Below are 23,439 nucleotides of genomic sequence, written 5' to 3' on the forward strand. Positions count from 1 at the left end.
TTCCTCCCCAAGTCCTACCCCCATCCTGCTGATAGTATCCAAAGTTCCCCAATACAGAGCTCGGAAACATTCATGCAGTTAGAAAGGAATCCTTGGAGACCTGACTGCTGTCTTTGTCTACCCTGGAATACGTGTAAAGCGTACCAAGTTCTGCTGCAAAAGGGACTGTTAGCATACACGGGGACTGCTCCCCAACCTTTTACTGCATGGAAAATAGCAGCCGAGGTCATTTAAATTATGTAGTTATACACTGAATTGGAAATGTGTGTGCGTGTGTGCGTGCGTGCGTGCGTGCGTGTAGTATCTTAAGAAGCGATGGGCCAGCCGTACGGTGCCGGGACCCAACAGCTGGCTGATGTTCATCATTAACAGATTTTGTAGCTGCGCAGGGAGGACGGTTTTGGCTGGCGTCCGTCGAGTGCTGACTCCGGACGGAGGAATTTATAGGCATTACTTCACCTAATCTTCTCAAGACTTCCACAGGAGAGGTCCTGACTTCCCAATTTATAGATGGCGAGATCGGGTAATTTGCCGGTGAGTTTGCCTTCAGCCAGGGGTGGCGCTGGACGGGACCCGTGACTTCCATGACCATGTCCATGAGCAGTGACCCCCGGTATGGTGCCCCCTGGGTACCACAGGGGGCGTTTCACTCTTTGTTCTGATTAGCTATCAAGCCTAACACCTCGTGTGTCTTGGTGCTGTTATATAATGAGGATATAATGACCGTTCACTCCCAACTTTAAATCTGTTTAAATCAAGGCCATGGTAACGCATGACTGGGAGAAGGAAGGAAGAGATTCCCGAGGGAAATGACGCTGAGGGAGTGGGAAGAGAAGAGCGACGGGGAGGGGTCAGGGCTGAGTCAAAGTCAGAGTTAAGTCAAGGTCAAGTCAAGGCGGGCTACGGGCGTGACGTGGCATAATGAAGGACACCAGACTGAACAGAAGGAAGGGGGGTGACCTACCAGGGGGCAACTGAACACAGACCAGGGTCCCAGCACAGCCTCTGACTTCCACCCTTTCTTTGTAGTGGAGCATCTGCCTGGGCCAGACACTTGCGCCCTAGCGGGTGAGCGCTCCCTGTGCTAGCATGAACCCTCACTTCAACGCCGCTGACCACGGAGCTGAGGGATTCTGGGAGGGCTGAGGCCCTTCCCCTCCACTAGGGTGAAATAATCCACCCATCGGGCCAGACGACTTACCGGCCCTTCGAAGCTCTGGGCGCTGCTGGGCTCCGGAGGGAGAGCCCACTTGGCACATTGTAGGTGCTCTACAGATACAAGCTGAACGGGCCTTGCTAAGGCCTTTGCCCTTGTGGGAAGGGAACAAGACGAAGAGGGGGAATGATAAACAAAGGAGTGACAAGGAGTGGCGGGTGCCCATCCTCTACCAGGCGTTTGGCCCCGGCGAATCCATCGTTCAGCCACAACGGACGCACTGGAGGTCTCAGAGGTTATGGGTTTGACCCCGGAAGGGGTCGATGTAGCTTTGTACCCAGAGCAGCTTGGACCCGAGCCACAGAAGGCCTGTCCCCTGTCCTGTCCCTGAAGTTCCTGCCACTGCTCACCAAGGTCTGAGTGACAGAGCCGGAGTCCTCCTCCCTGGCCCTGTGAGCCTAACACCAGCGAGCTGGGGGTCAGCATCCCTGCCCCCCAACACTACACACAGGCCTCCTGGGAAACCATGCGTCAGATGGCTGAATTCCTGAATTTGGATTTTTTTTCTAGTGTGCGTCCCGGTAACACTGAAACCCAGCCAGAAAACTGGCCAACTCTAGCGCTTCGTGAAATGTGTCGAGTGTTTCATTTCAAAACTTCAAGCCTCCGGCTCCGAGTGTCCCTTCCAGAGAAGGGGGGCTGCCACAGCCTTTTCTTGGTCCCCCTCTGAGCTGAAGTCCATTGCCAGAGCCGCCTGCTGACTCCCCCCGTCCCACCTGTGAATATCTACGGAGGCGCCCTTGTCAAAAAGGGTTCTTTTTCATGTTGGGGTAGAGACAGGTCGTACTATTATTAATGTCAGAATGGTGTAGCAAGAAGAATGTCAGATTTAAACCCCAGTTTGAGCTCTACTTGTGAAAGGCTGGACCTTGGGTACGATGCTAAACAACCGACTCAGCGTCTCAGTCTGTAAAATGGGGTGACTGCACCAGCGTCCCCACCCTGCTCCCCTCCTTCCTGCTGACAGGCAGGAATGGACTGGCCCACCCCCCCCTTAGGGTTTCTGCTACCTGGGGGGGTCTCCTGCCTCCCTCCACATTCAACTGTCCCTTCAGTGGGAGGAAGAGGTTGAAGGAGTGGATTTTTCCTATGGAGGCGTAGGGTCGCCTGAGCAGTCTACCTTGCGGGGTGGTGGCCCCGCCAATGTGATGCCAGCAGGTGGCATTTTTGTGAGTCACAGAATGACAGCTGGCCTGCAGAGAAGGACTCAGCCTCTTTCGACAGGGTTTGGGGGAACGGCAACTCTGCTGGGCCCACAGGTCACTCACCAGCCCCACAGATGAAAGGCCCGGAGGACCGACCACACGATGACTCACTGCGCCTGCCAAACTCCCTGAGCTAAGAAACGCAATCAGAGCCTGGGGGAGAGAGAGCGGCCTTTCGCAGTGGGAAAACAGAGGGCGTCAGGTGGCTGTGAAAATGAGACCCGATGACGCTGGTTTGAGAGGGGACCCTCCCAACATTCCGGCCGAGGTCCCAGACTGTCCTGCACTTCCTCTACGTCCTGAGATGCCTGGGCTCTGGTGGAAACCTGCCGAGATGCCTACAGTTGACGTCTGCTTCTACTCCAGTACGGTCGGAGAAATTTTATTCCGCGACGACCGGAGAATACACTTTGCATTCTGTTGCTCCTTTAATGCACGTTGAGGCCTGGCAGACAGTCTGTGTGGGAGAGAGTTTCACGTGTCCACCCTGTCGTCAGGGGGAGGGCTCCACAGTCACCTGTCAGGTCTCGCGGGCCTGCCGACAAGCTCGGGTTTGCACTTCCTTACTAGTCTTCCTTCTAGTTTGCACACCCGTCATTGAAAGTCGAGGGTGACAGCCGCTACGATTGTTCTTCTCATTGGGTCGGATTTTGCTCTATGGATTTTAGGGCTCCGTTATTAGGCCCATACATGTTTATCGTTGTTCTGTCTCCTCTCGTTATAAGACATTCCTTTTAATCTCTGGCAACTTTTTTTTTGTTTTAAAATCCATTTTATTTGGTATTTGTCTAGGCATTCTTGCTCTTGTATTTGGATGGTGTACCTTTTCCATCTTGTTACTTCCAGTGTCTTTGTATGGAAATGCACACCTAGATGAAGAAAAGAACACCCCTTCCCTAGGACACAGTGCCCCCGTCTGGGCCTGTTCATTCCTGGAAGAGAGCCAGCCAGCGCTGGACTTCACCAGCCTCCCGGGGCAGCGACTATTTTGGGAGGCTTCCTTCCGTCAAGCGCATCCCACGCTCACTTCTGAAATACCCCTAGAACTTCTACAAGGTAGGAGTCCTTCACTGTCCGCCCGCCCTGCACAGCCCTTCCTTCCACATTTGGTGCCCCCCCCCCACCTCAGGGCCAAGAGAGCACATTCCTGACAGACCACTGTGATTGTGCTTGTTTCTGCTTTCGTTCCTTGGCCCAAGTTTCGACCTTTCCGTTTACGTGTCTTTTCCTGTGAGGGTGACAGAAAAACCACATGCAAACATCAAGGGCGCCCTGTGGTCTATATTTTATTACTGAGAAAATTCCCGAAGACAGTGGGACCTCTTAACTGGCCTCAGGGTCTCCACGAAAGCACTTCTCAACAGGAGAACTCTGCTAACCTGTGAAAAACGTTGCCCGTGGAAAGTGGTACCTGGAGATTTTCTCGTGCTCTCTTATGGCCAAAGGGAGAGGTGTTCACCTACTCAAACCGCTCAGCAGGGAGGAAAAGAAGGAAACAGAGCTTTAAAATTCAAGGCCACTCTGAAACGCTCTTTCTTTCTCTGTCTAGAATGTTCCCTAACTTAGACCAGTAAGTAAAGGCTTCAAAACTTTACTGCTTAAATACTAGGGAGGTTCTGGGATTTGGGTCATGTCAGAAAAAATTCTGGGATTTGACTAAATTTCTCCTCGCCATCACATACCATCAGTGAGGTAGGTATGTAATAGACCAAGGCTGCTACCCGCTATGCTTTCCTCGGGCACTCTCTCTGCATTTTGCATGGCTTGTGGGGTGGCCCAGATCCCAGACTTGTGGCCGAGTGCCTACATGTCTGGAGAGAGGCCAAGCCTGAGAGAGGGAGCCATTCTGAGGGCTGGGCGGTCGCTGTTGGCCCGTGGGGATGGACAGCCCCTGGCTTTGCCCTTCCCACCAGGAGTGGTCCTGAGTCCCAGGCTCCTGTTCTGAATGATGTAGGGAGGTGGGAGGCCAAGGGCAGCCTCCTACGACCTCCCGCATCCAGGGCTTGGTAGACGGAGGACTCACAATGAACTTTCCCCATTCTATTTTACAGGAGGGCGGGAAAGAAAAGCCTGAAGTTTCAGACTGCCCAGAGATGGATTAAATAACACCTTTTCAGATTCTGGTAAAGAGCAACACAGTGTAGGGTTCATTCTTAAGTCCCAATCGCTCTCTCTCTCTCTCTCTCACACACACACACACTTTCATAAAAACATACGGGATTCCATTCAATGTCAACCCCAAACAAGGCAAACCTGGTTAAGATATTTGAGCAAAGAGGACAAATTTGAAATCCAAATACACTTCCTTACAGATGACGATTCAGCGCCATTGCCAGGACGACATTTAATATTCTTTTCTGAATCACCCTAATTCAATCTACAGTACAGTGTGTACTTCCTGGAAGACGTTCAAACCATAAATGCTACAGGGAAACATCTAATAGCTTGGAATTAACTTTCCAAGTGGCCAATGAGCTCTAAAAGACTGCAGAGGCATTGACTCTGCTGAGGCCGCGCTCCGTGTTCCAGCCTGAGCCCACGTGGCTGTCACTCACCAGCGCCTCGCGCCAGGACTGCCCAGGACTGGGCCTTAGGGGGCTGGCGCACAGGGTTACTCTTTCAATGTTGGATGATGGGGTGGGGGGGGGCTCTTCTTTGCAGACTGTGGTCAGCAAGGTGAGGGCTGCTGGCCCCGGTCACAACAGCGGAGCCGACCTGTGATTCCTGCCTCTCCTGCCAACGTCGGGGCCAGGTTTGCCGACGTGTTTGTGTTGGTGTGTGGGGTGCTGGAGCCGGGCCACCTGCTCTGTGTGTGTCGGAGTCCAGGTTCCATACAGTCAAGGCAGGGCTCGGGAGACGTCTCCGTGGGGCCGGGGGCAGGATGAGAATGAAGCGGTGCACGTGCAATCGGGGAGGGCGTGGGGGAACTTCGGGAACTGGATGGGCGAAGGGGGCCGAAGCAAATGAAAGGGAGAGCAGGGGAAATAAGGGAAAACGTCGGCACAGAGGTGACTGCCTCTCGTTTTCAAGGTCAGAGGGTCACAATCACACAGACAGGCCCCTTCACTCTGCCAGATGCCACGGGACGCACAGGTGGGCTTCTTGGGTCAAGCTGGCTCCATCGGGGTCTGTATACTGTGCACACACACGTGTGTGAGTGTGTGAGCAGATATAAGTGGTGCCTGTAAACCCTGTGAAGTCATTTCGCACATTCCCTCGGCCACACAGTAACTGCTCCTCGATGGGCCTTCATTCTCCTGTGTCCCTTCGGGGGATCCCTTTGTGACTTATGTGAAAGTCTAGCCACTGTGCTGAGAGCCTACAACAAAAGCAATAGTGAACGTTGACTGTAATAAAAAAAATCTAAAAAGTATGTAAAAATTAAAGCCAAGGAGAAAGAGAACCAGGAGCAAGTCGGAGGGTTGGAAATGCAGAAACCAACAAAGCAAAGCAGCCTGGAGCAGGAACACTGGCGTTTCTCCTCCAGACTCTGGCGCCAATGTCAGGCACTGTCTCCTCTTCTATCAAATTTATTGTCTCCTCTGCTTTGCCCAATTCCGCCCATTCTGTCCGGATGATCGGCATGATTTTATGGGGTCGGGAAAGCAGCGGGGCACAAAAGAGTGTGGTGGGGAGGGAGAAACCGAGTATTGACGTGGGACGGGAGGCCTTGTCTTTCTCAGCCCTGATTACCTGGGTACGGTGAACAGGGCCCGGGCGAGGTGCTCAGCACACACGAGTGCAGTGACTGAGACTGCCGATGCCGGACTGGGTGCTTGGGGCTGGGCTGGGTGCTGTGTAAACCAGTGCTGGCTACCTGGGCCAAAAACGGTGCCTCCGGGTAACAACATGTACAATGAGAGGACACGTCCAGGGAGGAAGTACCTTCAGAGCTGCGGTCTCAATGTCCCAGTGGGCAGGAGGAGAGCAAGTAATAACCCAAAACCATCACTCCAAGGCCAAGCCGAGCCTGGAGGTTGTTTTGGGGCAGACCCGAGACTAAGGATGGCTTTCACACTTTTTAAACGGGTTATAAGAAAGAACAAAGAACAGCGGATATCAGAGACCATGTGTGGCCTGCTAAGCCAAAAAGACGTACTGTCTAGCCCTTCATAAAGTTTGCCGGGCCTCGTTCTAAGGAGATCCAAAGAATGTGCTTCTGAAGTCACTTGTAGTCTGAAGTGTGCTTGGCTTGAACTTGTGAGCAAAGGCAGTGTGGCGGCGAGTCTGGGGTCTGCCGGCCCCACACATGCACACCTCATCCAGCCTTGGAGCGGCCCCGCGGCACCGGCTTACTCAGTACACACCTCTGCTGCCTCGGGCCGACGCAGCTGGCTTCTCCTGTAGGTGTTTTCTACGTGGTTTTCTGGTTAGTCTGCTAGTGCCACAAAGTCCCCTCCTGGAAGATGTGTGGGTGGCAAAATCATAAAGGTGCCACACTGGGCCGCTTGGTGAACAGTCAGAGGGCCTTGTGGCGGAGCTCTGAATTCATCCGGACTCCGGCGGAAATACCCCACAGGCGGCCTGACGGCCTCTCTCCCATTGTTCATTAAATCTGGGACACTCTGGGTCATCGTTTCTTCAATAATCATTTTCTGTTGCGCCTTCCTTCTCTTCTTCTGTGATTCCAATGACACTTATGTTAGAATGGTTGACAGTGACCCACGGGTGGTCACTGAGCCTCTGTCATTGTCAATAATCTTTTCCTTCCATTTTCCAGAGTGGGTAATTTCTATTCTCCAGTCTTCAAGTTCACAGATGTTTTTTTTTTCATCTCCAATCTGCTGTTGGGCTGAAACCACAACCCAGGCATGTGCCCTGACCTGGAATCACACCTATGACCTTTTGGCTTTTCAGGGCAAGGCCCAACCCACTGAGCCACACCAGCCAGGGCTAAACCACGATTCTGGAATCAGTCCCGGGATCCTTCGCGCTCGGCCACGCCCTTGGACCCAGGCTGACCTCCCCTTGCCCAGAGTCCCTCACCCTACGTTCCCACCGTGTCTGGGAGCCAAACTGTCTCTGCTTCCAAGAGAAGGGACGGTGGCTTGTCGGATCTTTCAGCCTTCACAGCGGCAAGTCCTCTGTGACTGAGTGACTGACTGACTGATCGCTGTGGGACAGCTGTCACACCCGAGATGCCCAGGGAGACCTTCCAAAAATGAGCCGTTCCTCGTGCCCTTCAGCGTTCGGGTAGAATTCCATTCTTTGCTGAGGGACACGTCAAATCTTCAGAACGAACCGCACCTTCTAGCTCTCCTTGCCGCCTTTCCCCTTCACGCCCACTTTACAAGTTTGACAAAGCACAGGGCGTTGGTGCAAAAACCAAATGCTTTGTGAAACTCTGGTAGCAGGCGCGAGTTGAGCAAAACAAACAAAAAAGAACCAGAACTGTCATGTCAAAAGGCCAGCCTCTTTCCGAAAGGCAAACATACCTCTACCTGATCCACAGAAGCACAAAGCCAAAACCAAGCACCTCAACCCAGAACTGAGCAGGAGTCCAGGGTGACATCACAGACCAAGACGGAGGCAGAGCTCCAGGCAAAGTCCAGCTGCCGTCTGACCAGAAAGGAGGGCTCCCCCTGGCGGCCGTGTTTCACACAACCCCTCTCTGCGGACGCCCCGAGAGAACTCACTCCCGGGCAGGTGCATCCCAGGGCCCAACGCTGGCACTGGGAACAGGGGGCCTGATGGATCCCGAACCACAAAACCCAAGGTCTGCGCTCACTGCTTCCACTTCGGCTACTGAAACAGGCCGAGCACACGCAGTAACCGGCATGCACTGGCTCACACGCACTCTCTCAAACTCACATTGAACACGGGCAACAACAAGGGCACGTGGCCCCGAGCGGTGCTGTGGTGGTGACCGTGTGTCCGTCCCTCCCCCCACATACAGGCGTCACTGCCCCCACTCTGGAGGGTCCCGTGTGACAGCCCAGCTCCTTACCGGGACTGGCACGGGTGTGAGTTGCACCTGCGGACCTGGGGCTCTGGTCGGCTGGCCGGAGGGCAGTCGCTGTCGTTCACCAGAGTTGTGGTCTTGTTCACAATCCGAGTGCAGGACACGATGGTCCTGCGTTCCCCTGGAAACCAAACCCCAGGAGACTGAGAGGCTGCAGCTGCAGGCGCCTTGAAAGGGCGCTGGCCCACGCTCACCCGGGAGCATTCCCGCGCATGTTTTGACCAGTCAGTCACGTAGCTGACCGCTGCCAGGGAGGGAGAGCTCTAGTCTTCGTGATGAGGACCTGTGAGATGTGGTAAGGGCATTGTGGGGCAGGAGAAAAGTTCTAGAATAGGGTATGGAAGAGGCAAGCCCTTGGACCGGCTGTGTCTTTGGATGGCTAGGCACTCATGGAGGACCAGGTTCTGATCTCAGTCTTGGGTTTTTACCAACCACTGCCAATCTCTTTATCTGTTCACTTGATGTTTAAGGTCTACTGATCGATGTTTCTCTCTCTCTCCCTTCCTCGCTCTCTAAAAAGCAATGAAAAAGTGTCCTTGGGCAGGATTTTTTAAAAAATGGGGCTGATGTCATCATCCTAGGTGTTGGGTATGGGTGGGCCACTTCCAGTGTCCACCTTGCCTTTCCACTCGCTGGGGTGCATTCCAGGGTCCAGACCAACCTTCTTTCCGAACTCTGTGTCCATCACGATCTGTGCCCCACCTCCCAGGACCCCACTGTGTGTCCCATGCATCAGAGTGACAAAGGACATTGTACTGAGGGGCAGCAGGGGGTTGACCACCCAGGAAGTGCAGCTAGAAGAAAGGGAAGCTAAAATATGGCAGCAAGTGGTGAAGCCAGGACTCAGCCCTGAATGGGTCCCTGGACTTGCAGGCCTTTTGCTTTCCCCTGCACCCTGGAGTGGGGTCACTGGCAAAGCGTATCTGGGAGCACAAGCATTTTCAGGTGCCCCTCCACCAAGTGGCAATGGGGTCACTTGTCATACATACCTGGGACATAGCTGGACATCAGCCAGACCCTAACTCATAGATCAGGTTGGGAGGGCCCTGTGCCGCGGGCAGAGCAGCCACAAGGGGGCAGCTCCCCCACTCTGTCCAAGCGTTCTGCACAGAGACCTGCAGCAGGACGTGGCTCAGTACCCGTGGGAACACTGTCAGGTGGCCAGCCTGTCCCATGCTCCCAGCACTGGCCACAGAGTGCCCCGAACTCACGTCTCCTTCCTCCAGCACAGCCCCACAGCTGCGACCCCGCGATCCCAGCGCTCACCTCCTCCACACTGAACACTGCAGCCCTCCCAGCCGCTGTGCGTCCAGATGAACAGAGAGTCCTGCGGTTTCTCCGGCTCACTCTGGTTCTCAGCACTGCCGTTGACGGGAATGGTGTATTCGTAATGAATGCCGTAGTTCTGATCGTGGAACAACAACACCTGGATGGGCAGCGAAAGAAAAGGCCACTATGAAATCCTGCAAGAGCCCTGGGCTGCTGAATATGCACGGGGAGCCACGCCGCGCTGTCTCCCTGCCAGGGGGCATTTCAAAACAGGCCCTGCCTCAGGGGGCCTACTTGTAAACCGTCAGCAGAGTTCTGCGCTCTCCCACTGGACAGAGGACCGATGCGGAAGAGGAATTCGGGGATGAGCAAGTCTGTGTAACCAACCGTACGCTACACGGGGAGAAAAGTCCCCGTTCCCACAAACTCCCTCATGGAGCTGCGCCCCTGCCAGCAAGAAAGACAGGAACAGACTGCTTTTACCTAAAAAGGCATCTGAGCGAGTGGGGTTGCTCCACATCTTTGAAAATGAATGTCACTGCTGTGTGTAAGGCAGGCTCGAGGGCAAACACAGCCCACCACAGGGGAACTCTGGGGGCGTCTCTTGGGGAGTCCAAGGATGCAGCAGCCTTCCCCACTGTGAGGGAGTGAGGAGGATGAAGAGCCCGCAGCGTGCAGAGGCCTGGCTCGGGGCGTAAAGCTGGGGATGTGAGGTGGGGAGCCGCTGTCCTGCAGCGTGGGGATGACGCGGTCTGAGATCCTGGTGAGTGAGCAGAGGGACGAGCCCGCTCTTTGCCTGGTGATGCATGCGACAAGCTGTAAAAGGACGGAGGTGCTCTCCTGGCTTGATCTGCACGCCAATGGTACAAATGAATGATGCAGAGCAAGGCTCGTGTGAGAGCCTGGCTGTGGGGGATGGGTCCTCAGGCTTGGCTTGGGTCCGGCGGGTCCTCCTGCACCTAAGCAGCTGGCAAGTCCACTTCCTGACCAGGAGGCTCGGCAGGAGCTAACAGCAGATGTGCAGGGCACACCTGACTTGACATGGGGAAGGCTGGTGGGAAGTGCCACAGGCGGGAGCCATCTTCCCTCCCGAGGGTCCTGCAGCCCTCCAGGGGCTCGAGCGCGGGGCCGGGGGGTGGGGTGCTAAGAGCCGCCCAAAGTGCATAAACATCCACTTCTCCGAGAAATAGACTTGCAATAACACATTTGGAAATATGCCTCCAGTTTTTTTTTTTTTAAGAAAACCCTTTAAAAGAGATCTTTATTATCTCAGTATGGGAATAAGACTGGTGAATGGAGAATCCATATGAAACCCATTTTGTGCAATTTTGCAGCCATGTACAATCTGTGTGCCTGCACATGGCTGGTTTCAAAGGTGGGTCCCCGCGGCTCCACCAGCGCTCTGGACCCTGCAGAGCGCCGCGTGCATCCGGGTTTGGGGACAATGACTTCCATGTGCCGCCAGAGGGGCCCCTCTCAGGTCTAGGTTTCAAAACTGCACGTAACAATCATATTTCACGACAGAGCAGCAATCTGCACTAAAGAGGGCAGGGACCTGGGCTGGGGAGAGCCGGCTGACAGTTCAGTCGGTGCAGGAAGGCTTTTAGAAAAGACAGGAAACAGACCCATCTTGGCGTCTGCTGGAGAAAGCAAATGCAGGGGCTCACAGGTGACGTTTTAGTGTCTCATCCTGTCCTTTGCTTCCTCCTGCAGCCCCTCTGCACATGACTGCTAATGACAGACTAGGGAACAATCGTATCACAGAGAAGTGGCTTGGATATTGGGCCCCGGGCCCTGGGCCCTGGAAACCACCTTACAAGGCTATACCTGCAGATTCAGCGGGCTGGGGGTTTGCAGTGACCGACTTCCAGGCAGTTTACGTTGTGCACGGAAGCCGGCCTGCTTTTTGCCCACCATGGGTGACATTGCATTGGGTGCCAGGGCTCACAGCAGAGCTGTCCCCCCAGGAGATTCCCTGGGAGGTGGCCAGGGACTCCTCTGGGTGTTGCATAACCTCCAATGGCTGCAGGTTGTCAGGGGCCACAAATCAATGTGGGGAAGGACTTCCAAGCAGAGACTGAGGATAGACTGTACTTTGATCAGAGAAGCACAAGCTGCCATGAAGCCCGTTCTTTGGAGGGAGGCCCGGGGTCCATCTCAGCGAGCTATCAGAGGTCAGCTGGGAGGACTCCCAGGCCCCGTCGCCCCTAGCGATGCTCTGTATCCTCACAGTGATGCACAAGCGCATGTTTCCTCAGTCTGCACGAGGTCCTCCCTGACAGTCAGGGCGCTCTGGTCTCACCTGACCCCACAGGTTTTTGGAGGCCACCCGGGGAGTCACTATTCCTGTAAAGCCCGCTCTCCCTCCCAGTCTCGGAAATGCTTGCCGCAAGCTAAGTTTGGAAAAGCTGAGTGATGTTGGTTTGGAAAGAAATGGAGTCACCAGCTCATTTCTGAATGGTAATTTCCAAGGTGGACAGACAAGCCATGGGGGCAGATCTGCGCCACCTGATACAAAACCACAGACTCTGAGCAGGTGCCTTTCCTTCACGCCGCCAAGTGTCCCTGGCTGCTGCACACCCCAGTGGGTCCTCCCTGCTTTGGAAAGCAGACTGGAGCTCTGCCAGTGAGGAGTCGGGGCAGGCTCTGGAGAGGGGAGAGGTCTGCAGCATGCCGCAAAGGGATGAGAGAAGGGAAGCTCCAGAGAGAAGCTTGAGCTGCAGGTGGCCGATTACATCCCTAGAAACCAGGTGCTTCTTCCTGCCACCCAAGGCCCCGGGGAAGAAGTCAATGGTGGGGGTGGGGGGGCCCCTCAAAGCCTCTGTCTCAAGACAAACACAAAAGCACAGCAAATTACCATGAGGTGCAGTGGTATCTTGGTCGGTCCCTTGGCAGATATTTTCTCCCACAGGCCCCTTCGAACATAGCGCACAGTGGTGCCTGCGATCTGGAACTCGCCGGGCAGCTCTATCTTCCAGTCGCTGTTGATGGACCTCTTACTGGAGTCCTTAAGAGCTGGGGACGAGACGCAACACGGGGGCATCAGGAGGGCCCGCCTGTCCTTGCAGGGAATCTGGGTGCGCGGAGTGGCGGGCAGAGGCCTCGCCGCCTGCGGGGTCAGGAAGCAGGAGAAGGCGCGCTTCCTGTGTCCTGAGAGCAGAAGCCTCACTCACGGGGAGCAGACGCCCTACGACCCACAGGACCCAGGGACAGCTGCTGTGAACCCGTCTCGGGTGGGCTGCCTGTTTCAGCTTCGACTCACGCTGAGGGCCCAGGGAAGGGCAGCCTGGTCCAGTCCCATTTCACTGAACTTGCAGAGTTCTCTGCCTGACGGGCAAATTTTTTAAAAGATCTTATTATTTTTAGAGGGGAAGGAGAGAGGGAGAGAAATATTGATGTATGGTTGCCTTTCATGTGTCCCCCGCTGGGAACTGGCCTGCAACCCAGGCATGTGTGCTGACTGGGAATCGAACCTCGATCATCTGGTTCGCAGGCCCACGCTCAATCCACTGAGCTACACCAGCCAGGGCCTGATAGGCAAATTTTATTTTAATGGGTCCGAGGCTACAAAACACATTTCTCTACTTAAGCAGAACTCATGGATCCATTTTACAGTTACGTCCCCAGGGCTTCTACTGAAGGAGGGTGGCCTAACTCCAACATCAAAGGATTCAATACCCCTACATTAATATAGTGGACGTTCCTTCAAGAAATACGCATTATTCTTGAGTAGTACAAATGGCCATTCATACGAACAGTCATGGGGATGTGAAGTACCGCACAGGAAACACAGTCAATACTATTGCAGTAACCGTGTGCCAGGTGGGTACTAGACTTATCAGGGTGACCCCTCTGTAAGGTATATAAACGTCTAGTCAGCTCCGTGGGCCTCAGCCGTGCACTTTGCCTGCTTACTCTGCTCTGGGCAAAACGTGCTGGAAGACACAGAATCAGTCTCACGCTGATGGGCCACGAGCAAAAGAATCGGGCTGTCCCAACGTCCCTGCGAGCTCTGATGGCGCCTGGCTTTCCTTTGAGGCCCTGGTCTGGGGCTGCCGAGCTGGTGAAACCTCGCCACTCTCGCAGCTATGGGGGGGGGGGCGGAGGCTTGTGCTGCGGGGGGACCTCTCACAGCCTCAGAACGAATGAACTTCCCACGTCCGGGCCCTGCTTCCGGCCGCCTCCACAGAGGCTCCAACTTCCAGGTTCTGCAGACGCAGCTTTTCAGCGACCCCTCATCTGAGAGCAAGCACCCCTTTCTCAGGAGAGTTTCGTCTCCATGACAATCCTTCATACACTTGGCAGGGGCGGAAACCCCCAGCGTCAGTTAAAAATCAGAGCTCAGCAGCTCGAAGAAGCATGCAGACTGCTTCAAGCCGATGTCTTCGGTGTGAGTATTCAGTTAGCAAGACTCAAACTCCGCAGGTTGCTGTGATCCATGCCGAGAAATCGGAACTCCCCGCTAAAACTGGAATTTGTGCCTGACGTTCCTTCAAAAGGGCAAGGCTCCAGCCTTACAGATTCTGTGGATACAGGAAGACCATGTGTAGCAGGGAGCACAAAGGTTCAGGAGGAAGTCCAGGGAGAGACTGCTCTGTGGAGCCCACATGGGGAGCACGCGCATCACCTCCTGCTCCTTCGGGCGGCCTCACCCCAGGTGAGAGTGCCAGTGAAGAATGGGCTCCAGGGCCCATCTCGGGCATGAGTCCTTTCCAAGGCCCTGTCCACGATGTGGTTTTCTTAACGAATGCCCCCAAATGAAGTAAGTTTGGGCTGCACAAGGTGCTGCTCCTCTCGATCCAGGCACCAATGGGTATTCCCTATGTCTGCATGCATTTTGAGATCAGTTTGCATGTGAAATTACAAATTTTAGATCTAGATACCCAACTGGGGCTAGGAAGAGAGTTACTGATGCTCTGATGGAACAGGCTGACCATGGAATTCAGAGGGGAAGGGATTCCGGAAGGACTTGATTCTGTCTGTGACATCTGGGATTCTGACTAGCTGGGGAGGAGAACTTCACCTCCGGCTCTGCCTGGGGTCGGGGGTTGGGTGTTTCTGGCCGCCATCTGAAACATAACCATGCTTGCTTTTGCTTTTGTGCAGTTTGCCAAGAAGCCAGGAGAAAGCTCTCAACAGCAAGCAAGACTGCCCCAGGGACCAGGGTGGGTCCCTGCCATCCCCAGTTCCTACGGCAGATGAAACCTCAGTGGGCCGGAACCTGAGGGCACCTGACCAAGTTTCCAACCCGGGCTCTTCTTTCTCCCTCTGAGTATTTATTACACGTTGTCCCTGGACTTCCAGGCACGGTAGGGGAGGATGGTGAGCCATTTTGGGGAGCGAGGGAGGGGGGACGCACGATGGGGGTGCAGGGCTCCTCGGAACAGCTGGCCAGAGGCCTGTGCAGGAGGCCTGACCGGTCCGCAGAGCCTCCCCCTGCGTGGTGCTGCGCAGAAGTGGGCTCTTTTTGTCCCTCTCCCTCTTGGATTCCGCTGGAAGATCTGACCCACCGTCAACCCACTTCTGGTCCTGGCACGGAGTCAGCTCCTTTCATTTCCACTCGGAGCCCGGCCAGCTCTGTTCTGAGCTGTGCAGGCAAACTGCAGAGGCATTTCCTGTTCCAGGTGGTTTCGAGCAGAGCGCCAGGCGGCGTGGGCTGGAGGTAGGTGGGGTGAAATTCTTCAGCAACTGCTCGCAGCAAATGTGAGAGTAACTCAGAGCTGCACGGGCTGGCCTTCCAGAGCGCCCGGCCCCGAGTGGAAACGAGGCTGGTTGGAGCTAACCTGAGACACGTAAGGAGCATGGACCACCTCCGGGCTTGCCCTGGTGTGCGCGCCAGGCCCTGGAATTCTGGGACTATGACTGGCGGGTAAGATAAGGGGACCCAGGCAAGCTCCAAGCCCCCAGGGAGGTCCCATGCTTCTCGAAAGCTGAGAGGTTGTCCTGAGGAATTGATCGCACTGATCTCCTCGGGTTGGAGGCTTGCTCCTCTAAAGTCCAAACAGAAAGTAGTAGCAACGGGCAGATTTTAATATGTGTTCTCAGATGAAAGGCTGTCCCTATCTGTCCATCTCTGGCTATGACTGAGCATGTCATGGTGATTCCGGGAGGTTCCATGAATTCCAGCAGACCCAGACGAAATGAGGAGCTTGGACGGGCTGCTGATGCCCTGGAGTCACGGTTTTCTCCTTGGGAAAACAGGCTAAGGTGGCCATTCGGGGGCACTGGGGCCGGGTGTGCAAAGCAGAGCAGGCAGGGCAGTGCGTGCGGGGCCCTCGGGCTTCAGGAGCTGAGAGGGACCAGCCGGGACACAGCTCCCCTGGGCAGCTGCCACACTCCTGTCCTCATTGGCCCTAACACAGGTTCCCGTTGAAAAGCTCATTTCCTGTCAGAATTATAAGTCGAGCTATCGAAAGGACTCTGACATCCTTCTGTCTTTTTTACGCTGCCCCAGAGAAATGGGGATGATGTTCCCATTTTACCAGACACCTGGGGCTGGGGTCAGGTGAGGAATGTGCTGGGAAGTCTCAGAAGCCAGGGCCGGAAGCCAAGGGACTAGCTTGCAGGGGCACCTGTTTTATGGAAGAAGCAGTGAGCCAACCTGGGAACTGGGCCAGCAGCTCTTGGGATACTGGCATTGTGATTTTTTTTCAATCAGATGAGGGTCAGAGGTGGTAACAGCCTCCCTTGGAGGCCCATGGTCTCCGGGAAGCAGACCCATCATTTGCAGGTTGGGGAGGGCCAATGAAGCAGTTGAAAAAGCAAAATTTGGGGGCAACCCTAGGGGACGGGGCTTCCGACACCAATGCTGGTGAAGTGGACTGAATTCCTCAGGTGGGCAGAGGACAGGGGTGGCTCTCTGAGAAGTCAGCACAGGGGCCACCACTCCCTTTAGAAAGCACCTACAGGCACTGTCTCATCTGCACAGTGACAGCTGGGACAGCTGCCAAGGACCAAGGCTGGACGGGGACGAAGTCCACACCAGGGAGGCGGGCAAAGCCATGGGGCTGATGGACACCAGCACGGACCCATAGCCTCCGGGAGGTGGCAACTGCGATGGTGGCAGCAGCGGGGCCCGGGCTGCCTGGGGCCCTGTGGGGATGCTCGGGGGACTGTTTGCTGGTGAGCCCCGGGTGGCCACCTGCAAACAGGAGCTCCCGTCCCCATTCCTGCCTTTTCTCAGGGCAGGTGTGTGAGGGTGATTATCTGAGTGTCTGCAAGCGGCGCCTGGCTGTTACACAGTGGGACGGTGGTCCTCACTGTAGACGTGCCTAGCAGAGGATCTGTGTCTGTCCCATCAGACCAAGGGTTTCTCAAGCAGACACCGTTTCAGAGAATGACTCGGATCATTGTGTGTAGTCGAGGGAGGCAGGAATGCCGACAAAGATAGTTTTTTAAAAAATCAGTGATAAGTCCCTGGCCGATGTGGCTCAGTGGATTGTCTGTCAGCTGCGAATCAAAGGGCCGCTGGTTCGATTCCCAGTCACAGGGCACATGCCTGGGTTGCAAGACAGGTCCCAGTAGGAGGCGCACGAGAGGCAACCACACACTGATGTATCTCTCCCTCTCTTTCTCCCTCCCTTCCCCTCTAAAAATATATAAACAAAACACTTCATTTACAAAAATAAATAAATAAATAAAATTCAGCGATAAATGCATTTTGTGAGTCACTCCATTTTGGCCAAAATAACTTCTCTCTTTAGTCTGAAGCCAGAAAGAGGTCATGTCTCACCCATTTTAAAAAACCTCAAAGAGCACCCTGAAGCAAAGACTGAGAGGTTACAATACGAGGAAGCTCAAGAGAGGGTTACCTGGGCAGGCTGCCAGCCACCGCCAGTCTCAAATCCAACCCAAGACAAGAACATGGGGGGGGGGGGCGGCGGCAAGGCTGCCCGGAGGACACGGGTCACAGCATGTCCTTTCCCGGTGAGTGAAGGGCAGAGGTGGTCCCCGGGCACCCACAGGGGCAGTGCCAACCCGGCTCTCGCAGTGCTTACGTGCCAGGGAAACCCTTTCCAGGGCTAATGGGCAGGCTGGGAGTTGACCTTAGGACGCACTCGGAGGGTCACTGTGGCTGAGAAGGGGTCAAATGAACAATTCTCCTGAGGCTGTAGGTGTGGTTCTAGAATGGAAGCCAATTCTTCTACAGAAAGACCTCAGGGCCAGAGGTTAATGGAGTTGACCCTCGGGAATCTGGGGGACACAGCACTTAGTGGAAATCTGGGTTCTCTGGCTTCCATTAGATTGAGGAGTCATCCCCAGAGCCATGGACGGCCTCCGGGTGCCCCCGGCGGGTTGGGAGATGCCCCGGGCTGACCGGGCCCCGCCTGCTCTGAGCTCTCCAGGTGCTGCTTTGGGGGTGCCTGCGGCTGCAGGTCCCCACAGCTTCTCCCTGTCCAAGGCTGCTGGTTCCTACTGACCCCGCCCCCGTCACGCTCCCCCATCTCCAGGGTGACTACACCTTATCCCCATGTGACCGCACCGGCTGGCCGGCTCTGATCCCTCCTGTCTTCCCCCTTACAATGAGTCTCAGACAATGGCCGGCCGGGGGACGAGGCTGAACCAGATGACCAGCCCGACTGTGCACGTCCACTCTCAGGACGAGCACGAGGAGTCAGGTCGTGTTTGCGTTACCCAGAAAGCTGTGGGCCGGTTTGTCCTCCACCACGCGGATCCTCCGCGCACCGGCGGGAATGATGGCCGCTTCGATGTAACCTGTAGTAACAAAAAATGCAGGTGAGCCGCACCGGCCCCATCGCCCGCCCAGGTTGAGCCCTCCCGCTGCCCCTGTTGTGACTTCAGAGCCTGCACGCTGGCACAGCCATGACAAGGGTCATCTCACAGGAGCGTTCCTGTACGACAGAATCTCCTGGCTGCTGAAATTCCAGAGAGCACCGTCTGGATGACCTAGGGATTGAACCGTATCTGCCCCCCCAATTCATCTGTTGAAGTCCTAACTCCCCTGTACTCAGAATGTGACCTTATTTGGAAATAAGGTTACTGCAGATATGATCAGTCTCAGTCATATTGGAGTAGGCTGGGCCTCTCATCCAATATGACGGTCATCCTTATAAGTAAGGGGCCCCGGACACAGACAATACACAGGCAAGAACAACGCAGAAATGTGAAGCTGAGGTTGGGAGGGCGCATCTCCAAGCCAAGGAGCACCACAGGCGGCCAGCGAAGCACCGGGAGCTGGGAGACAGGCCTGGGGCAGACCTTCCAAAGGCACCAGCCCTGCCGAGACCTAGACCTCTGTCCCACCCGAGAGCCAGCCTCTGTGGTTTACCCAGTTCGCGGTTCTTGGTTACCGAGGCCCCAGCACACCCAGACAGCCGGACCTCCGCCAGAACAACCGCTCTGGGGGAGTGCGGGCGGGGTTCATGGACAGCGCCTCTGGACACACTCACCCTCGGGAAGCCCCTCCGCTGCTCACCGGAGTGTGAACCGTCCCTGAACCCCCGTGGAGGAGGGCAGGGGCTCAGCGACCAGCCCTCAGACACAACCACTGACTGCCTGGACCCTGCGCCGGTGCCATTTCCTGCCGCCACGGCCCCTTGGGCCCGTCTGCAACTGTCCCCATGTGTATTTTGCATCACCAGCTGCAGAATCCAAGCCGAGGGACGCGACCGCCAAGGTCCAGATACTTAATTTTCCTAGGTCCTCACCAAGGTCCCTCCGCAGCCAATGCACACTCGCCACTCCCATTTTTAAGCTTCGCTTTGGCACAACCGGCAGCACTGAAGAGCCACCGGTCCTCTCTCCTTTCTCACGCACCCTCAGGTGCAGCGGCCGACGGGCAGTGCAAAACTCAGGGCAGACACCCAACTCGGCTCGGCTCATCTTCACCTGACCTTGGAGTAGTGGGGCAGGGGTGTCACTGACGTGCGTGGGCTCCGCCAGCCTTTCTTGCTAAGGTCAATGTCTCCAACCACGATGTGCAGGGAACCCCTGACCTGCATGGCACGTTCTCGGTCCCCATCTCTAACTCACTGCCCTCTCTCCCGCGCCCCAAGGCCGCCCCAAGGCTGGTGTGAAGAGCAACCAGCAAGGGAAAGAGCCCCGTCACCAAGCCCAAAAGCATCCTGTGGTCCCTCAGACCAGATGTCCCAGGGCAGAAAGCAGATACCACCCTGTTGACTGGGCATGAACAATGACTGAAGGGAAGACTTACACCAAGAATTCATGAGATACAGTCAAGTTTTGGGTACAGGAGTGGGACTTGATCTTTGGAATAACCTTCCATTCTCGTCTCTGCCATGCAGCAGGAGAAATCCAGTTAGAGGGACAGTCTGGTTTCAGCAGGAAGCGCGGGTAAATCCACTACCTTCCCCACTGCTCAGGCAGAACACGCCATTTTTGCCTTAAGGACGAGTAGTTAGAACAAACTTCAAATTGACGCTGACCTTAAACTGGTATCCACTCGTCCAGATACCGACACTAGCAAGCTAGGAGCACATTTTCCTGTGAAAGCATTTTCGTTTGAATTTCCCAGATAGCCTTGCTTTTTAGATGGTATGGGGTGGCATCTCTTTAGTAGCCTTCTCTTTGCAAGGAAATCATTTTGCTAGTGAAGGCTCTGTAACAGCAGAGTCCAGGTAAAGCCCTGGCTATGCAAGCTGAGGCTGGATTTTCCCCCAGGTTGTGTCAAATATACACATACATGTGTATGTGTATACAGATACATATAAAAATCATATACACATACATATATAATCAAAGTTCTTGTTCATAATTAACTCAGAACATATTCGGAGAGGTTTTTGTGTAAGTTTGTATCTTTGCCCATTTACAAAAGTTCTTCGTGAGCATATTACTGTCTTTGTTCTCCCTACATGCTGTCTGCGTTGAATTAGAGAGAGGACTCACTGCTCGGGAGGCCCACGAGGCTGGGCGAACGCTTCGGCCCACCTTGTTAGACGGTGAGGTCGGTGCAGATGGGCCAAAGCGAGGCCGTGACCTTGAGCTTCAGCACGAAAACCAGGAGGGTGCTACCAAGTGGCCCCTGCCCTTTGGAAAATCCAGCCCCATAATATGGGAACGTCCCTAAGCAGGAAAGTGCCACCTGCAGCTGAACTCCCTGGCGCGTCCTGGCATCTTCTGGCAAAGGGCCAGGTGTGGCCGAGGACAAGGACACGCCCCTGGGTAGCGACATGTTTCTGTCTGGCCTCCCACCCGGGACTCCTTATCTTTCACAGATTTAAGTATGGTTTTATTCCAGAGTTTTCTTTCAGGCAATCGGTCTTCGACGCCGACTCTATGCAGACCAACGGCCCTTGTGCTCACATGCGGCCTCACTCCCGCCGATCAGCCCAGGACACCGTCAGCACGAGAGCAAAGCGAGAGCCCCACACCAGCGCTCCACCGCCGGGACCACACGCGACGCCCGCACGTCTTACACGAGAAGCACTTGGGAACAGCCTTTGCCATCACACACGTGGACACCTTGGTGCAGAGGTTGTTCTTGACTGAGGAACAGAAACAACAGTGCAATCGGTTGACACGCACACTTCAGGGGCCGGCGTCGCGGTTCGATGAAGTGAGTCACCGTGACATCATTTTACGTCATCGCCACGCAGTGGCCAGTCTCCCCAGGGGACCTGCAGACCTGGCACGGTGCTGGGGCTCCACAGGCAACCAAAATAAATCCGTGACAGAGGGATCTGCCCGCTTTCACACGGGACAGGGCCCCACTGTCCCTCCTAAGGACAGAATGTTTAAGAAGATTCTCTCTGAGAACAAAGGGCAAAGGATGCAGAACCTTGGGTCACCAGGGTGGGTCCCTGGTGGGGGCCCCAATCCAGGTCTGTCCTGGGTGTCTGTGGACACCGGTCACCTTTCTAGTGCTAGAGATAATAATGTGAAAAACGACAATTTAATGAATGACATGAGAGCACCATACCAAGAACTTCCAGATTACTAAATTCAAAACACCAAGCTGTTTCCACTCAGCCAAAGGCTGGGCAGTGTGACAGCCAGGCCGGGGACTTCTCAAGGACACAAGAGGATGACATCTTGGAGGTGTGGACACTGCCCCCTGTGGGTGTGCTCCAGATTCTTGGTTCAAGTATTTAGGTTAAGAGGACCCCAAAGAGTTCAGACAAGGGTCAGGATTTCAGAGAACTGGACAAAAAGCCTGCTTTTGATTGCTTCTTATCTTTCTGGGATGGTGTTTCTCTTTGATATTCACCCTCCAGGGCGATAAGACACTCCCCCTTTGAGGCTGGGCAGAGATGACAGTGACCTTCCTGTCTGGGCTGACAGGCGGCGCAACCCATCCAGCCACCCCTGGGGTCACCCAGAGGTCACACCCCCAGGGGGCTTGATGCCATTTCTGAGCAGGCTTCTCCTTCAGCCTCAACTGTCCTGCCCGCACCCCCACGGAAAGTTCCTCTCCGTGTGTTAGGGCTCAGGGGCTACCAGCAGCCAGCCTGCAGCCCTGGGCGAGGTATCCCCCACAATCTGGGGCCCCACAGCCACCCCCGCTGAGCTGCCTCTGCCTCACACATGGACTCAGGCTGTTTGCTGGGGAGGTGCCCTCCCCGGACTGTGACCAACCTAGGGAAAGCCGAGTTTTCATTCTGTTTAGCTCAGCCTCCTAACGTGGTCGGGCAACCGTTTGCCGACCTCGGCACACGTGCACCAAAACGCCTCCCCAGGAGGACGGGCTGCCGACTCCCAGGAGGGGACTCCACCCCCACCTCCAGGAAACAGAGTCACCTCTGACGTGCGAGCTTACACGCACCCCAAACATGAGGATTTGGAATGTGACAGCTTTCAACTTTAAAACGAAGGCGGGACACTTGGCAACCTCCGAGGGTGACAGAATGTTTACAGGCGAAGGGGGCCAATGTGGGCTTGTGGTTCTCTGACGGTTTGCTAAGGCTTCTGTGGCCCAGAGGCCAGAAGAAAGCATGCAAGGCCATAAGCCAGGGCAGGGATGGCCACCCCTAGGAGACCGGAAGGGACGGGTCTGCCCGTGCCAAGACTGGAGACCAGGAAAAGGATGAGATGCTGGAAGAATGGACGATGCTTCAGGCCCCACCTGGGTTCTCACATAAGGGAACAAAGGGGCGAAGGTTTGCAAAGGTGGGGCCACAGGCTGGCCGGGCAGCGGGCATGGGCATGGGCTGCACCCACTGCCATGTCTGCCCGGCTCCAAAGGGGGGGGTGTCTTATCGCCCTGGAGGGTGAATACTGAAGAGAAACACCACCCAGAAAGATAAGAAGCAGTCAAACGCAGGCTTTTTGCTCACATGGGAGCCACAGCAGCCCATTTCGTGCCTCGGAGCTCAGACCCTGTGCACCGTAAAGAAAGTGCTCCTGCGCCTCCTTTGTAAAGTGCACTTTTTGGGTCGTCAGTAAGCCTCGCTGACAGCCGTCCCTGCTGGCACGGCTGTAGAGGCCAAGGTCAAAGTCTCATGCTGGGGCCCAAAGGTAGAAAAAGAGCAACAGGTGGGTGAGAACAAACAGCTGAGATCACCAGAGTTCCAAAGCAGCGTCGTCCAGAACTTTCCTCGACGGCAGCAATGTTCTCTCTGCTCGCCAACGTGGCAGCCACTAGCCACGGGTGGCGCAGAGTGCCTGCACGGTGGCTCCTGGGGCTGCAGGCTCAGTTTTTAAGTCTATTCAACTATGATTCACGATAATGAAAGTGTGAAGGGACTCAGTGCCCAGGGGCCGCTCCGGCACCACCACAGGGGGCATCAGGAGCCGTGGGGCCGGCACAGATTCGCCCAAAAGCACCTGTATGACTGTGGACAAAGTGTCCCTCTTTGACTTTCAGA

General features: G+C 55.3%; 1 protein-coding gene across 2 annotated transcripts in view; it reads right to left on the reverse strand.

Annotated features, from left to right (window-relative positions):
- Positions 1–23,439, reverse strand: part of ADAMTS17 (ADAM metallopeptidase with thrombospondin type 1 motif 17) — a 182,388-nt gene that overhangs the window by 23,490 nt on the left and 135,459 nt on the right. For both annotated transcript variants that reach the window (XM_037145925.2, XM_053659015.1), the window contains exons 16-19: positions 18,287–18,367; positions 12,510–12,667; positions 9,650–9,809; positions 8,369–8,504 (exon numbers count right to left, since the gene is read on the reverse strand). In XM_037145925.2, the coding sequence (XP_037001820.2) occupies positions 8,369–8,504; positions 9,650–9,809; positions 12,510–12,667; positions 18,287–18,367 (535 nt within the window). The remainder of the gene's footprint in view (positions 1–8,368; positions 8,505–9,649; positions 9,810–12,509; positions 12,668–18,286; positions 18,368–23,439) is intronic.

The sequence above is a fragment of the Artibeus jamaicensis genome, unplaced genomic scaffold (assembly GCF_021234435.1).
Source record: "Artibeus jamaicensis isolate MK-2021 breed Jamaican fruit bat unplaced genomic scaffold, CSHL_Jam_final scaffold_612, whole genome shotgun sequence".
NCBI lineage: Eukaryota > Metazoa > Chordata > Mammalia > Chiroptera > Phyllostomidae > Artibeus > Artibeus jamaicensis.